At 35.1% G+C, this 17,696-nt stretch overlaps 1 protein-coding gene across 1 annotated transcript; it reads left to right on the top strand.

Annotated features, from left to right (window-relative positions):
* Positions 1 to 2,095: 2,095 nt before the first annotated feature.
* LOC134657584 (uncharacterized) lies at positions 2,096 to 11,590 on the top strand. Its single transcript, XM_063513160.1, has 4 exons — positions 2,096 to 2,355; positions 6,807 to 6,886; positions 10,342 to 10,544; positions 11,440 to 11,590. The coding sequence occupies exons 1-4, from the start codon at positions 2,249 to 2,251 to the stop codon at positions 11,572 to 11,574; spliced, it is 525 nt and encodes a 174-aa protein (XP_063369230.1). The 5' UTR covers positions 2,096 to 2,248; the 3' UTR covers positions 11,575 to 11,590.
* The last annotated feature ends 6,106 nt before the right edge of the window (positions 11,591 to 17,696 follow it).

Raw genomic sequence — 17,696 nt, 5'->3', positions numbered from 1 at the left:
GTAAATATGTCTCTTTCTTTGATTTTTGTATATATACTGTGTTTTCTGTAAATAAAATGCTATTCTATTCTTGTACTTACAAACAAGCGTTTGAATACTACTAACCTTCTGACAACAATATTGGCCCCAGTCTGCCATACCCCATTCAATAGATTTAGACAATTCATTTGTCTTTGCGTTATACTTATATTTTGTAAAATCTTGTCCTACCAAATGAATAGTTTAAACCATATTTTGTGTACAGTTTTAGAATCGTCTTTCAAAATCCTTTATTTTAATACCCAACTCGATAGGTTTATAAGTTTTATTTTTGTTTCGGTTGCACAATTTGCAGTGCATAATCCGCCATATTGGTTTTGTGATGACGTCACATAGCCTATGTTACTCGGGATGACGTAAGGATTCCAATGATATCTCAAACACCTAAATCGGTTCAGGCACTTAGCTGTTACGGTGTAACAAAGAAACTTACATACCCACATACAAACATGAACGCTGAAAACAATACACTCTTTTTTTGGGGCAGTCGTGTAAAAAATGACTGAATGAAAATGAATTATCTCTGGAACTACTGGGTCTAAAATTTTGAAAGAAATACACAAAATATTTATTTACCTATAGATGACAGGAAAACCTATTAGAAATGTGTAGTCAAGCGTGAGACGGACTTAATGTACGGAACCCTTGGAACGCGAGTCCGACTCGCACTTGGCTGGTTTTTGATGAAAGGGTACTAATAAAGTTAAATTTCTTATCAATAATATATTTATTATAAATAAGCTTGTTTTGAATCATACTTTAAGTTGTAAATCCTGTCTAATTTATTTTATTTTTTGGGCCTGACAATTAAACAGATGAGAATAAAAGTTCTAAATATAGGGCATTGTACCCTACGATTGAATTAGTTGTAATCAAATTTCGAGAAAGTTGTCCCAAGCGCCCAAAAATACTATGAAATATTACCAGAGCGCGCAAGTTTGAACTTATTATAGTTCCGTTTAAGAACACTGTTACCAACTAACACATTCATTCGTCGACAGTCTTTACTGCATTGTAATAAGGTTTAATTTTTCATGTGCCGGTGGTAAATGTTTCAGCTCTTTGTCATCATATGGATGCCGCGGAAGCATGAACCTACGGAACGTATGAATGAACGTTTAGCTTATGGTGGTAGTCGTCTTGATACTTGAAATAAAAATTTTGAAAAATTGTAGTTTTATTTTCATTAAAATAATTTAGATACTTTTTAATTGCTTTGGCCACTGTACTTAAATAACTCGAGAGATTCAAAATTGAACAACAGCATCTGATTTAAATACCTAATCCAGATTTAAAACGAGACAAAGACATTAAAAAGTCACACATAAATACATGTATTGAAAGTATTGAAACACAGGTGGCTAACAAACGTCTTGTCTGATGGAAAATGTCTATGAACTTCTGCAACTCAAAGTCCGAGGTTGTCACATGCACGTTGTTGATCATTAAAAACCCTGACCACTTTTTAATACACTACAATACACATAGGTAAGAGATTATTTAAGTTTTCCTTTGTGACAAATTAAAAAAGCTTCAAGATAAATTTCAACAATTTTATTATGTTTTCTTCAGTTTGCAGGCTTATTGTTATGGCTCCTTAATTTAACTTAATTTTATATTTTACTGAGGTATGCCAATAAAGAGTATCTATTCTATCTATCTATTGATCTTTCGCTTATTAATTTTCTCAGCCAGAAAGTTAGATAATTCTTTTACTATCCTTTCGAAAGAAACCTACCTAATTCGTAAAATTGTTTAAAGTCTCATCTAGTCTCACAACATGAACATAATATTATGTTCATGTTATGAGACTAGAATTTATAATACTCAATTCATTACAAAACCTAACCGAAACTAACGCTTAGCATATATGTAAACTGCACACCAAATAACTACCAAATGACTAAAAAACTAGTGTTTAGTTTTAACTTTATAAAATACATAATTATGTATGTTAGTCTGTAAGGTATTTGTAATGGGCCTTGTTGCCTGATTTATATTTCTAAATAAAATAAAATACCAAAATTAATTTCAAAGTTATATATTAATGAGCAAGTTACATACACACCAAGTACCAAGACCGCGTCATCCCAAAAACCTTTGCCATAATTACAAAATCTTCCCGCGCCCAATATAAAAGCGGCGCGTCCAGACTCACCTCACTTGATCCTCGACCTTCTAAGGAATAAGACGATAATAATAAAAAAAAATGAAAGTGTTGTGTATCGTCCTGATTGTTGCTGTGGTCGGGTGCTTTGCGGCGCCTGGGACTGGTGAGGACAAGGTTGAGTTGTTCTCAGGGGTTGCTATTGAAAAGTAAGTCTATTTTATTTTTATTTTAGGACATTTTTACACAAATTGACTAAGTCCCACGGTAAGCTCAAGAAGGCTTGGGTTGTGGGTACTTAGACAACGATATATATACTCGTAATATACAAATACATAAATCCATAGAAAAGACTAAGGAACAAATATCTGTGCTCATCACACAAATAAATGCCCTTACCGGGGTTCGATCGAACCCAGGACCGCGGCTTCACAGGCAGGGTCACCCACTAGGCCAGACCGGTCGTCAAAATATGAGCATCAAAATAAGTCTGTCCACCATCTGTTAACATCGGTTGCTTCTTAGGTACTTTGGTCACAAGTAAAAAGTAACAGTGGGACCATACATACATTCCTTGAAATCAGAATTCCTTAAAAGAGAAACTACTTACAGGATATTTTAATTATATCTGTCACTTAACTATCGGACATCAAAACACTCATACCAGACTTCTGTAATTTTGAACCGCTATTCATCAGTTGGACATCCCAAGGGACATCTCCAATTAGCAGTGTGCATTTGTGCAAGTCGCAAGACATTCTCAAAATTTCTGAAATTTACGGGAACAGTTTCATTAGAAAATTCTCATGCAAGTTCTCACTTCAATTCAATTCAAATCTTGAATGTCAAAATATTTAATACAAAATAAAATTAAAATTAAAAATACATAACTTTGAATGAGGAGTTAAATTATTATTTTTCAATTTAAATCGTACCTAATGGATGCAATAGGCAAGAAATAATGTTAGTTTTTTGTTAAACTTTTTTTTAGCTAATCGTGTTTCTAAAAAAAACACCCCTAACACGATTTTCAAAACAAGTGTTACATTATGCAAAGGGATGATGACACATGTTGAATTTTATAACAAAATCTAGTAAAATAGATAGCAAACGAGCAATTTATCACAATAATGTGGATAATAAAATAAAATATTGAAAAATTACAAAAATACAGGACCTGAAAGTTTCAAAATTTAAGTTTTTTTTTACTTCCAAAAACGATAAAAGTAAGGGTACCATTCGATTCCTTACATTTCATCCAAAAAAATATTGTATATCAACTATATACATAAACGCAATATTTCATCGACAAAAACGCAATTTTCTTGTTTTGTCCATACTACAAGATGGGCGATGACGTCACGGCCCCTGGCCGTTTTGTATAGGGCGTTTCGCGAGTGAAGTGCGACTGTCGGCCTTTGACTACAATTTCTGACTTTTGTGTTACTTTAATGCAATGGGTCCCATATAGACATTTGATCTTAAATGATACCATAAATGAAAATTAGTCATGTAGCCTATTATGATAGCCAGTTTGATGGAACTACTGTAACTGTACTATAATCTTATTTTTGTCATGTCACTTCCTAAATGTATTTATGCATATAACTCAAGTATTAAATACACTTTCACTGTTACATTGTAAGTATGTAAATCAGAAACACGCACTTTGATATCATCTTGTTATTCATTCACGTATTAAAGAGGTCTACATTTCAATTCTTTTGTTTTGCGTTACATACTTAGGCCCACTTGCATCATTCCACTACCCCCGGGTTAACCGGTTAAACATGTAGTTACCATGGTTACCAGTACAATTTAACACTGGGCGGTTTAACTGCTTAACCCCGGGTTAGTGGGATGGTGCATGTGGGCCTTAATGAACTTAAAATATTACGGTGTGTGATGTTGTATCTCTGTAGTAGTTTTAGTACTCTCCTGCGCAATTTTGATATCGTATAGTAGAGGATAGCAATTATTTTACCTAATAATAAATCTTTATTGTTCAAAACATACATGCTACATAAATGAAGTTGGAGCCCTGGAGACTGCGTTAGTTTACACTGTGTTGCAGCCCAATAACTCTATAATTATATTATATAATACAGCGGGAAAGGCTATTCAAAATCTTGCAAGCATTTGTGTGTGTGTGTGTGTTCGTGTGTGTGTGTGTGTGTGTTCGTGTGTGTGTGTGTGTGTGTGTGTGTGTGTGTGTGTGTGTGTGTGTGTGTTCGTGTGTGTGTGTGTGTGTGTGTGTTCGTGTGTGTGTGTGTGTGTGTGTGTGTGTGTGTGTGTGTGTGTGTGTGTGTGTGTGTGTGTGTGTGTGTGTGTGTGCGCGCGCGCGCGTACTAATCCTAACACCCAAATAATCCCTGGCTTAATAGTTTCTCAGTCTCATCATAGTTCATTATAGACAACCATATCCAAATTGTTTTTTTTAAATTCATGATTAGATAATGTTTTTATAGTTCTATGCTCTATTTTTATTTTATTATATATTAATGGGGCGCTATAATTGATGTTTCGTCTGGCAAATTTAGTTTTGCATTTAGGAAGAGGACAGCGCTCAATACGCCTGTGGCATGTCGATAATAATGACACTTACTGTAGTTACAATGGATGCAATCATTACGAAACGGACGACATGCTAAAACTATCAGCCTTACATAATTTTGTACATTTTTTAATATTAAAGGATGATTTTTTCTTACCTACATGTAAACGGTTTATATGTATAGCAACGCTCGCAGACATATTTGCTTGATACAAATTTAAACACATCCTTATGCATTTAACAGGAACCAAAACTAAAGAGATAAGGCTAACCACAATACAAACCATGACTAATTTCATTTCCACACGAACCTTAGTATTGCGTGTTTACACTAAATACTAGTCCATTTCTCGTCCCTTTTGTGTTCATTACTGAAACATGCGTGGAAAATTCACATTGTTGTATCGGTTACGAAAATACGCTTTCCAATAGGTACCGTAAAATGGGGTGAGTAGGGGCAAAACTGACATTCAAACCACGATAACATTTTATTTTTACATATGCAAACTGAATGGTGTATATAATAAGTGTTCCGGACGTTTGTATTTTAGTTTTTATTTAATTTAGGTAGTTCCATTTCATAACTTTGACGATAAACAGGAAATCCCACCTCACCCCGTATTCCCTCGTAATTGATGGGATTACTACAATGTAATGGCGGATAATTAAAAGCAAATAATTATTTTAGTTCACTGATGCCGGTGTTATCTGGGGATTTATGATGGCGAAATTAATTACACTGACAATAACTATATGTATTACTAACAACATTTTAAAGGGCCTCTGATCCTTTGCATATTTATCTGAATACAATATTTTTTTATTTGTGGTCCACCGTATTTAATTTTCGAAAAATTACTCAATATACGTGAAGTCCGGTTTTAAATATAACAATACTAACATTAGGTAAATATTGAGTAAAAGTATCGATTTTTATTGAGTATTTACGTTTTAATTAATAGTTTTTGTTTTGCTTATTGATTCATCGGTCATCTTAACATGGCGCTATAGGCTTAGGTTGTAAGTAAGACTCTAATAACAGTATAAGATGTACTAAGGTATTGAATAACGCTCGTCTCCGACTTCATGATCTATAATGGTGACTCATAACTTCTCTTTTCGACTGTAAGTGATACAAGAGAGAGCTATAAAAGACTTTTTATCGCCTGTTTAGAACCTTAAGTGAAAATTGCAGCTGCTTATTACTCATATAGATGCTAAGGTGGTACAATTCACTTTGAGCAATAACACTAGCGGCTTAAGATGCATTATAGCGGCCAAAGCGGCTACTGTGGACCTTAAAGCTATACATGGACCTCTTAAAGACCTTGATGTCACCAGAGCCTGTAAGCTTAGAATATGTAGCTATTCTACAGCCGTTCTATGTCTTTAGGTGATAAAGTAAGTGCTAAGTGTCGCTTAATTGTTTGTTGGGAATGTTGGATCGACGTTTTTTTATTTTATTATGAGTATTACTATAGCTCCATTTTAAATTGGAAAACATTACTTTTGTAGCAGTAGCCTTAAAATCCCATCTCCCCTTTCATCCCTTCTCTCCCCATTCATAACCCAACTCTCCCCGCGAACCCTACTTCCCCATTTTACGGTAGTACTTACTAATCAGGCGTAACTAGTGTGCTTTTCTAAAACAAATGTTGTGTAATGAGAGCGTAACTAATTTTTGCGCTTACGTTGTTGCATGTTTATCTACTAACAATACTTACATTACATAATTACCTAAATTATATGCTACGGGTTCACTCACAGTTGACAGACTGATCAACGTCAGCCGGCGCGCCCCGGCGCTTTACTATGAAACTTTCCATACATAACAATTTAGTAAACTCTTTAATTATACGAACAGTTTGGTGCAACCGACCCTAAGCATGAAGGTTCCTTTGAAGGATCGTGACTCCCATCTGTTTACATCTTAATATCAGAATTGTACTTTTTCGTATAGTTTACTATGAAGCAAATGAACATAAAATTGGCCGATATTTGGTCTCGGCACCGTACGTATTTTTGTAGTACTTCTATTTGGCGTTAAGATTGTCTAATTGAATATAAACAAATTAATAATTGAAATTGTTGTCACATTTGTTACAGGGATGCGTCAGGAGAAGAAAAGCTTAACGTTAAATTCGAGCCAGGCGAGTTGAAGGAAGCAGCCAGGACTTTCGAAGAAGGTAAGAGTCTGTGGTCTGGCCTAGTGGGTAGTGACCCTGCCTGTGAAGCCGCGGTCCTGGGTTCGAATCCCAGTAAGGGCATTTCAATTCAATTCAATTATTTATTTCTAATCCATATAGATTCATAATTGTTAGTACAACAAATCTTAAAATTTATTTGTGTGATGAGCACAGATATTTGTTCCTGAGTCTTGGGTGTTATGGTGGCTTCTATATATAGTAATAATAACTCAATGGAAACTCATTGGAGTTCGGTAGATGTCAGATATTCGAAATTATAGAACAAATTTTCTATAGGATTAAAAACTGATAAAAAAAACTTTATGTAAGTACAGTTAATTAAAGATGTATGTATCTGTTGAGAGAGTATCAGGAAACTCTGCAGATGACTGTACATGATTATACTACTATACTTGGACTAAGTTAAATGAATATAACAGAAGGAATTAAATATTAAATTTATTTCTGCCTACATAAAATTCAAAAATTGTAAAATACACCCAGAAAATCATTCACGTTCGCATAAATAAAAATGCCGTCATATCAATTAACAATAACGATAGCGATAGCTATAGCGATATCGATCATCGTCACGAGCGAAACGAAAGTCAATGCCAGTTCAATGGCCTCTTACTCGTACGTCCAGAGTAACATTCGGTCAAGGTTGTCGACTGGCTCTGTTCTGTTTCCATGGTTACTGGCTTGTCTTGAAGAAACGTGTTTCAATATATGAATAGGAGACTAGAAATTAATATGATAAATAAGTTTTTCGGAAAAAAAATTTTTTTGTTATATAACTGGCTGCACTTTTCTTTCAACAGGCAACTATAATACCAGACTAAGGGTAACATTCCATTTCTGACCGCAGCTGCACTACTGGTACTGAACGCGTCGCTGTTACTGTCAATTTCCATAGTAAATGAACAGTAGTGCAGCTGCGGTTGGAAATGTACCTACTGTCACCTTAATACTCATCGCAATAATTCTAACAAACACAATTAGGTTGCGTTATATTATCACAAAGTTCCTATGGCCAACTCCTGTGGCCATCATCAGCTGTCACCAGTGACATTTCTTCTGGTTGAAGAAATGTTACTAATGTCACCATTGACAGCTGGTAGATAATATCCACGACTGTTTGATAACAAGATTATACAGTTAGAATCACCCTCATAAACTTCATTCGTAGAGCCCGTCTAAATTAACTTTACACAACAAAAAAAAGTGTGAGAATGTCATTGAAAACTTTAAATTTTTTCATAGAAATTTTACGTTAATAATGTCATTGCCACACTTAATTATTGCAAATGCAGAGTTAGCTTAGTCCGACTCTATCAACCTCAATCACAAAAGAGGAAACGAAAGTGCAATAAGTTCAATGCCCTCTTACGTCAGACAACGTAACTTCGGTCAAGGCTAGCGTGTTGCATCGCGTAGCGGCTGACGGTGGTATGGCCCAAGTGGGCGTTTTTTTTTTGTTGTCCCCTATACGCTTTTTTTTCAAATTTGGGATTTTTTATGTTATTTCTACTCAGAATCACGAGCTCTTTCTATCCTAATAGGAGAAAAAAAGTGTCCCAAAATTTCCATACATTTTTCGATCGTTCCATTCCGCGACCGCCATACAAAGTCTATGAAAAATGGTGACGTAATGGAAATAAAAAACCTTAGGACACTTTTTTTCTCCTATTAGGATAGAAAGAGCTCGTGATTCTGAGTAGAAATAACATAAGAAATCCCAAATTTGAAAAAAAAGTGTAGGGGACAACAAAAAAAACGCCCAAGTACAGTAGAAGATATTATGAGATATTATGTTTACATTTTTACTTAATAAGGTGAAATATGTATCTTCATATCTTCGACGTCGACTGTTCTATCTTAATTATTTCTGATTAATTTATGCTTTTAGGGTTCCGTACCCCAAGGGTAAAAACGGGACTCTATTACTAAGACTCCACTGTCCGTCTGTGTGTCCGTCACCAGGCTGTATCTCATGCACTGTGATAGCTAGACAGATGAAATTATCACAGATGATAATAAATTTCTGTTGCCGCTATAACAACAAATACTAAAAAGTACGGAACCCTCGGTGGGCGAGTCTGACTCGCACTTGTCCGGTTTTTTTTTTCTCTTCTGGCTTGTTGCTGGTTATTTACTTGCCGCCCTGGAATTCGCCAGTAAATATACTTTATATACTGAGATTAGGCCATTTTGCAGAACATTCTTCTTTGCACCTACGTTTTTTTCTTTTGCATATTTTGTTTCCTTTATGTTTACGAATAATGTTAACTTCACATTATTGCGAAGGCATAAGAGAGAGAGCATGAAATTAACTTACATAATACAGAAGATAACCCTTGTAAAGTAAAAATCTCAAAGCTCAAGCGTGGATAGGACTCAAGATGCCTAACAATTAATACAAGCTGTGAGATACTACCTGAGATACCATTTCTTTTATATACTTATAGCCTATATTGTGTCCCACTGCTGGGCAAAGGCCTCCCCTGTCTTTCGCCACTCGCCACGGCTTTGTGCATGCTCCCGCCAGTCACCACAGAATGAGTCCAGGTAATTTCGCCATCTCATTTTTGGTCTGCCTCTGCCTCGGGTGATCTGAGAGATACCATATTTGAGGATTATTGAGAATTAGGTTTTGGTGCTGAATAAAATATCAAATGTATTTCTGGTAGCCTATGATAGGTATATTTTATGATTCTTTGTAAAGAAAAAGTAGGGAAATATATCTTCGTCATGTAGTTGTATTGTAATTAGAATTACCTGCATTCAGTAAACCAATTCAATTTAAACTATTATTAATAGTTACTTCTTTTGGAAGACGCCTAAAAGACGTGTCTTCTAGGCTGTTAGTTATTCAGTAGGTATGCATCAAAAAACAAAATATCCGAATAGACAAACTCTTTCTTCGTCGGCTTAAGTTATTACTTATACGTACTTCGAAAGTGGGTTTAACCAGTTCGATGGCCTGTTACGTGGGACGCGTGTCATGTCAAGGAGACTACAACGGTATGCACGCGTTTTTCTATTGTGGTCCGAGCGATAAGCGATGCTTTTGAATTCTCAGTTTTTACTTGTTAAGCCAAAAGCTTATGATTTTACCAGTGGTGTGTTCCACCGTGAAAACTACGGAGCCACTTTAAGGACGACTCGAGATCTATCTAGTAAATTAAAACTGATTCAAGAACAGTCACACTTACTGATCAGTATCTCACAATTTGTGCAAAAAGGCGGTTCAAGCTAACAAAAGTGATTATTTTATGGTTAGGTAAAACATCTGTCAGTATTTCGTTCGTTTCTTCGAGTCAACCTTTCTTAAGAAACATGCAATTAAAATTTTCTTTATAATTGAAGCCTTTGAAAGTACCTACCTACAGTAAAATCGCCAAAAATAACACGTCAAAATATGTCCTTATTAATTTTATGTTGTGATTTTACAGCTCGTGGTAAAATCAAGAAGTACACGCCCCTTCTCGCAGGGATCGGCGTGAAGGTGATCGCTGTAGTCGGCCTCCTCTTCGGCGGTCTCACGCTGCTCGTCACCAAGGCTCTGGTGGTAGCCAAGCTGGCTTTCTTGGCTGTAGCGGCGCTGGGCATCCAGAAACTGTGGAGCGGTGGCAGCTTTAACAATATTAGTGGAAAGGTGAGTTATTGAAATTGTGAGTAAATACATCCCTTTAGGAACTCTTAGAGCTTTGGCAAGGTTCTGGTCATTCAGCTTAGAGAGCTATTGTGAACGCCTGCTCTTCGGCGGTCTCACGCTGCTCGTCACCAAGGCTCTGGTGGTAGCCAAGCTGGCTTTCTTGGCTGTAGCGGCGCTGGGCATCCAGAAACTGTGGAGCGGTGGCAGCTTTAACAATATTAGTGGAAAGGTGAGTTATTGAAATTGTGAGTAAATACATCCCTTTAGGAACTCTTAGAGCTTTGGCAAGGCTATTGTGAACGCCTGCTCTTCGGCGGTCTCACGCTGCTCGTCACCAAGGCTCTGGTGGTAGCCAAGCTGGCTTTCTTGGCTGTAGCGGCGCTGGGCATCCAGAAACTGTGGAGCGGTGGCTGCTTTAACAATATTAGTGGAAAGGTGAGTTTATTGAGATTTTGAAGCGTGATTTGGTGCGAAGTTCAAAGTCGATCAGCTCCGTTTTAGATGGAACATAAATGAGGAGAAGCTTCCGGTCGAAAGCTTAGAAATTTATTGTATTATCCCTCTGTTTAATCTAGAAAGCATATGTAAAATTGAAATTGTGTCTAAAAATAACTGCTGTCTACGTTTCACTATTAATCTTCTGGTAGATAAAACAAACCAGTAAATATAAATTATGTTTATTCGTGTCTAGCAAACGTCACGATAAGTTCATATTTGTACGACAGCGTGGTCGCCGTTTTTAGACTTTTTAGTGTACACACCATGCAGTTTCTACATATTATCATGCAATTTTGAGTATATTGGCTGACATACTCATGGCCGACATGTTTTTTAAATTATTATTGTTTTTGTTGTTGTTTTTTGATGTTATTCAAATTTATGTTTTTTGTTCCAGCTCACTGGCTTCCAGTCAGCATCTCCACAATGGAACTCCCCCACGGCACCCGCTTCTTCCTACCCCTACGCTAGATCCTCCAGCATCGCTCAAGACGCCAACGACTTGGCTTATAAGGCACAGTTACCCTCTTAAAGTTATTTACACTATTGTTTATCCCAAGGCCCAAGGTCCTACCTATAAATACCTATTCAGTTCGATGTAATTTAAACCATGTTAAATTGGAACAGAGTCGCTTTTGCCTTGTTTCGTCCAATTTTCAATCAACGCAAAATCAACTATATTTTCTACAATTTAGGTTCAAATTTCAGTGGCAAATTTTGGATGTTTCGTTTATATGGCTGGTCCTTAGGTTATTACTTAGAAAGGTGAATAGACTCCTTCTACGCTAAGTTTGTCGCTCAGTGCTCTGCCAAGTAAACGTGGCAATACATTATCACCAGCTACAAACTTAAGCGATTCACATACCTTACTTAATTCAGTAACTGGCGACAGGAACGCAGCTTAGACACGGCAGACTAGAGATATCCTATTCCTGAGTTAAGTTAGGTGTGTGATGATCTTAGCGTAAATGGACCATCTAAGAGATGATATTAAAATCAATGTCTTCAAGAACCTTTCGATCGCAAAGTCAATCGTTCAGTCGAAATGGTGCGTCCACACTGAGCCATCTAACAGTCATTGTGAGATTGCTTCGTTAATTGTTCTTCGGCCCAGTGTGGACGTAATAATAAAAAAAAACAACGGGTTGCACTCCGGGAGTGCCGGCAGAAGTGAAAACTCAATGACATTGTAACAGTTTTGCAATCAGGTCACGTGTCCGTCTTACGTCTTACGAATCTTACGGTCACGTGACCTGTCGCGAATTTAACATTTTTTCCCCATCACAAAAAGTGCACAGCGCCGCTAAAGAAGTTTTCACTTCAAAAACATATTTAGACCTGCAGAGTCTGATACAAAAAAGATGCAAAAATGTATGCTGACAATTTATTACTTCTAAAGTATTTCTTTATTCTTTATTGACCAGTGCAGGAGATTTCAAATGATCTTATTACTATTATTTATTAGTTTAATGTTATTTTGCAACATATTATTAGATATTTGTTTTATGTTTAGTAAGCTTGAAAATTAATTATATTGTGAATTACATTATTTACAAAGCTGAATTTATGGTGCATTGTTATATATTTCAAATTGTCTAATGTTATTTAAATTATATTTACGTTAAGTTTGAAAAATAGGGAAATTGCTGTACAAATATCAAGTTTGGAAAGTACAGGGTATGAGCCAGTTTGGTAAAATATATTTTGAATGAGAAAAAGTTAATACGGACATTGACTCCGAATAATTAAAATTTAGTGTAAGAATAATATAATTACGGGTTTTTTTGTGTCATAAAAAAGCCAAACTATTAGATATTCTGAAATAAGACTGTGTATTATTAGTGTTACTTAAATAAAGCAATATTATACATTATTTTATATTTTTTATTATATGCTCCCTACCTTCTAAATTTCTATGATATCACCCCAAGAACTAATATTAATAATTAATTTAGGTTGAATATGTAGGTACATAATGGTACAAAGAACTATGTACTGTCAAATAAAATAAAACTGAAAAGGGGTCAGGACTTTGAATAAATTATTTTTTAACAAAATTAATAAGTTCTGCATTATTTACTTTATAAATAAAAAAAAAACAGCAAATAATATATGAAACTCTGATACTACACATAATATAATAAATGCCTACTTAAATAGGTATTCTAGAGCCTGACTATGCTAACTCTGCAGAGACAAAGTGTCCCAATGTGGCAACTAATGACAATTAGTTCTGTTCAAGTCAGTGCTAAGTTAGCTAAGACGGGCTCTATTTCTAAAATGCAAACTCTTTGTGACCCGTGGCGCCATCTCTTGGTAGCCAGGAAACAACCAAGAAGCGCACTCCGTGCGTACGAGTTTCCCAATTTCACCGCTACGTTTAAAGGCAGTGCATGGGTCAACAAATGTAGTGCATAATTATTTTCTTTCGTATTTTTACGGAAATGTACGAACGTATCTTGCTCTTTCAGTCAGTCTCGGTAGAAAAAGTACTGAGGTTGATTGAAGTAGCATGACAAATACGAACGTTTCCTAGAAAATATGATGGAAAACAATTATGCAGTACATCTGTACGTATGCTATCTAGTAAACAACATAATAACCTTTCCTTAACAAGTCACACAATAAAATATGAATGGTTAAACACAATTGCATGGGTAATCGCGTATCAAACAAAATTTTATATACCTAAATTATATAAAAAAATATGGTTTTATAATGTTTTATAGGTATAAATGAAACTTATATTTGAATGAAATATTAACAATATTCATATATTAAATATGTAATCAAATAATTTCCCTACGATTCTGAAAATAATGGGTTTTAGGTTTATTTTGAAAATTGCCGGTCAACATTATGATAAGTTAGCGAATTTTGCTATTAATAAATTACAATATAATTTGTAATTTTTTTGGTTATTTAATATAAAATCACGTTATATAATTATATTCTTCTTCACATACTTACATTACTCTTTATTTGTGAGTTTCAAGTTAAAAGTTTAATAACAATAAAATTTTACAACATATTTTTCTATTTTATTACATTTTAATTAAACAATATCATTATCTAATTAATTACTATAGCAGATGGAAGAATAAATGTTTTAGAGAATTTTAAACTAACTAATGTAACTATAACATTTTTTTTAATTCTAATGTTCTTTAATGTAATTTAGTATTCGTTTTTAGTTTTAATTTAGTTTTATTTTATAGATAAGTTACTTTTTTTTTAATGTACAATTACTTGAAATAAATTTAGCCTTCTATGTAACTTTATTTTCTTATATTTATACTAATATATCTTAGATTTTTTATATCTACTACCGTGGAAACGATTTTAACTACCTATAATTGAAACTTGCGCATACTTCTAAAATGAAGAAATGAATGTAGAAAACATTAATAACATACCTTTACTTATGTTATCACGTGTACAAATTTTACCACCTAGATCGAAAAATATATATAAGTTAAGGAACTAATTTTTCAATATCTCATTTGTGCATACTTACCTCATATCATACCTATAATAAGGTAAGTAAGATTAATAAAAGAATAAGCTTTGATGAATAAACACCTAAAAATTGTGAAAGCTAAAAATCAATTTAGATCGTAGTAAAAGGCTATTTTTCATCCTGAAAAACATAACCTGTTATCATCATAAATGGCTGCCGACTAAGATCCGGTGTACTCCGAAGTATCTTTTATACTAGCCGCTAATAGCGAACACTGAAAAAAATAAACACATGCTGTATTCACTCAAACATAGAGGGCTGTGTGCCCACGGTGCTATGTGTACACGCCTTTCACTTACGCACACAGGTGAAGAGAAAGATGGGATAGTGAAAACTGTAGAGTAGTTACTACTATTGGTTTTGTAAATTTCAACAACAATCTTAATTATATATGGTGATTAGAACGCGATATAATATCATTAATTATACGTTATCCGACTTTTTCAAATAATATCGCGTTGGACCCGTACTTTTACTTAATCACATATTAAGTAAACAGAACACAAGAGTTTAAAGTGTGAATTATTATAATTGTATTGTTGTTTAATAAAACCAAAAAAACTAAGAGCTATACAAATATATCTTAATCCTGTGACAAAAAGCTACTCATAAATCGTAGGTACCTCTTATAAATGCCGCGACCGCAAATGAAATTAATTTGTATATATTTATTCTTAAATTAGATGTAAGTAATAATTAAAAGTAGATTACCATGAATCGGTAGTTTAATCGATATTAACCTTATAAATTGAAACGGTGATTGCAGCTGAACTATTCCTGCCAATTAAAAAAGAAAACTATTTTCATAATACGAGTATTTATAGGCAACAGCCAAGAGGGTAGAGAATCATAACAAAAAAAAACATGGCGTCAAAATATGTTTTTTTTTTTCTTCTAGATAGTTTCAGGGGGTACACTACATAATTCCGAAATATTTAATGCCGAATTTTAGAATATTGAACTTTATTATTCCGATTTTTAAATGCTCGATCCATCAAAATTCCGACTGTCGTAATTACGAAGGATGAAAATCACGAAGGTATATATTTCCAAATAACAAAAAAGCCGATTTTTTAAAATTCCGAACCACATAAGTCCGAATATAAAAATTCCGATAGTTATAAACACCGAATTTAACATTTTCGATTTTAGAAATCACGAATTCCGAATTGTCATTATTCCGAAATTTTGAATTCCGATTTGACGTGATTCCTATTTTAACTATCCCCATTTTTAAAATTCCGAATTTATCGAGTCGTGTTCCGCATCTGCTCCGGCGCTACGGGCAAAGCAGCCCCTTCGCCCTTGCGTAGCAAAGCGCAGGCACAAATGCTCGCCTCCGCAGCTTCGGCCTGCTGGTCGCCTTCGGCGACCAGCCTCAGCCGCGGTGTTAAAAAGTGACAGTTATTTTATCACGTGGATAAAGCCATCCATAATACGCCTGCAGGGTGGCAGTACTTTTAGAGCTTTTGTAGCGTTGTTTTATCCGCTGCTATTGATATTGATAAGATTGATAATATTTATTTATAATGCTACCCTACCCACTCCATGCCTCGCTCTAGCCTTAGCCGGCGCAAGGTAAACTTTCTCTACCACTACATGGACACAATGTATGTGTGTGGGTGACACTTTCACTCGCGTGTTTTTTTTTTCTTGTTCCGTCATGAATATTTATTTCTTTTAATTCCGTTTCTCGTTCAGGAGAGTGAGCTTTGATAAATAATTCAGAAATAGAATTGAATAATGAAATAGTACATTACATACCTGGGGAGGTGAATTCGCGAATGCTCCAGATCGCAGGTGTTTGTGGCCCGAACCGATGGCGAGGGCCATAAATATGTTTTACGTCTTGCCTTGGCCAGGAAGTGAGATTTTCTCCTCGCGTAGCGGGACAGAAAATCCCACTTACGGACCTAGGGTGACGTAAAAATATTTATTGGTTACAATTATGTCATAACTTTTTTAAACGTATGTACAAAAGACACATCGCCTTAGATTTTAATTGTTTATTTATGATATACAAGTTACACAAGATACCGTAACCATACCAAATTCATAGAATGTTTATTTCAAGCAAGACTATTTTAAGCAAGTTATAAAATGACAAAGACAATATTTAGGCATCGCCTGCGAAAAATGATGACGGTGAATGATCCTTTCCCTGGTCCCAAACTATCTCTAGATCAAATTTCATCTAAATGGGTTCAGCAGTTTATGCGTGAAGAAGTAACAGACAGACTGAGTTACTTTCGTATTTACATTTTATAGTAAGGATTTATTTTTATGAATTAAAATTATAACTAATTAGAATTGAGTCTTAATATTTAAACTATGCCGAAAGCATAACTTCACCAAAACCATTTCTGCATGGTGAAGTAGGTACGACTGTTGGGAGATAAGTAAGTAATTATTATTCTTGGACAATATTAAACCAATCGACTTAGCCCCATAGTAAGCTCAATAAGGCCTGTATTGTGAATAAATAGATACAAAACATTTGTAACTCGATAACAAATATTTGTTATGAACACACAAATAAGTGCCCTTGTCAGGATTGGAATCTGGCACCTCCTGCTTAGTAGGCAAGGTCACTACCGACTAGGCTGGGTGCCTAGCTTACGGTAGTGATTTTTCCTACGAAGCAAAAGAAGGAGATCGACTAATTATGATGTTTTCACGCAAGAAGGTGGTACAAATTTTCAATTGCCCTATAAGGGCTACTTCTAATAATTAGGTATAATACAATTATTGTATTATACCAGCAATGCCTTAACTTTTCGTATGCTTGTGCTTGATGACGTCCAGTTTACACCCTTTTCAACTATTCATCTTTATATTCTTGGCAGAAGTATAAAAATCTGAGCTTTTTTCTATACATTCTCGCACAACTAACATCTAATCGGAATCCTAAGGCGATCATCATATTTTTCACATCTCGCCTCACCTGACATCCCATGATTCAACAATTACAGCACCTTCGAAAGCCACCTCGAAAACAACTTGTTCATCGGAATTCGGCCTCGAACAACGTCCGCATACACCTTTCTCCCGCTTTCACACTGTTATGTCGAGTAAACATAGTGCCCTCATTGTTTCCCATCCACAATCAAACGGCACAACTGAAAGGAACCATC

This window comes from Cydia amplana, chromosome 20, assembly GCF_948474715.1.
Source record: "Cydia amplana chromosome 20, ilCydAmpl1.1, whole genome shotgun sequence".
NCBI lineage: Eukaryota > Metazoa > Arthropoda > Insecta > Lepidoptera > Tortricidae > Cydia > Cydia amplana.
This window is presented reverse-complemented; position numbering and strand designations above follow the sequence as displayed.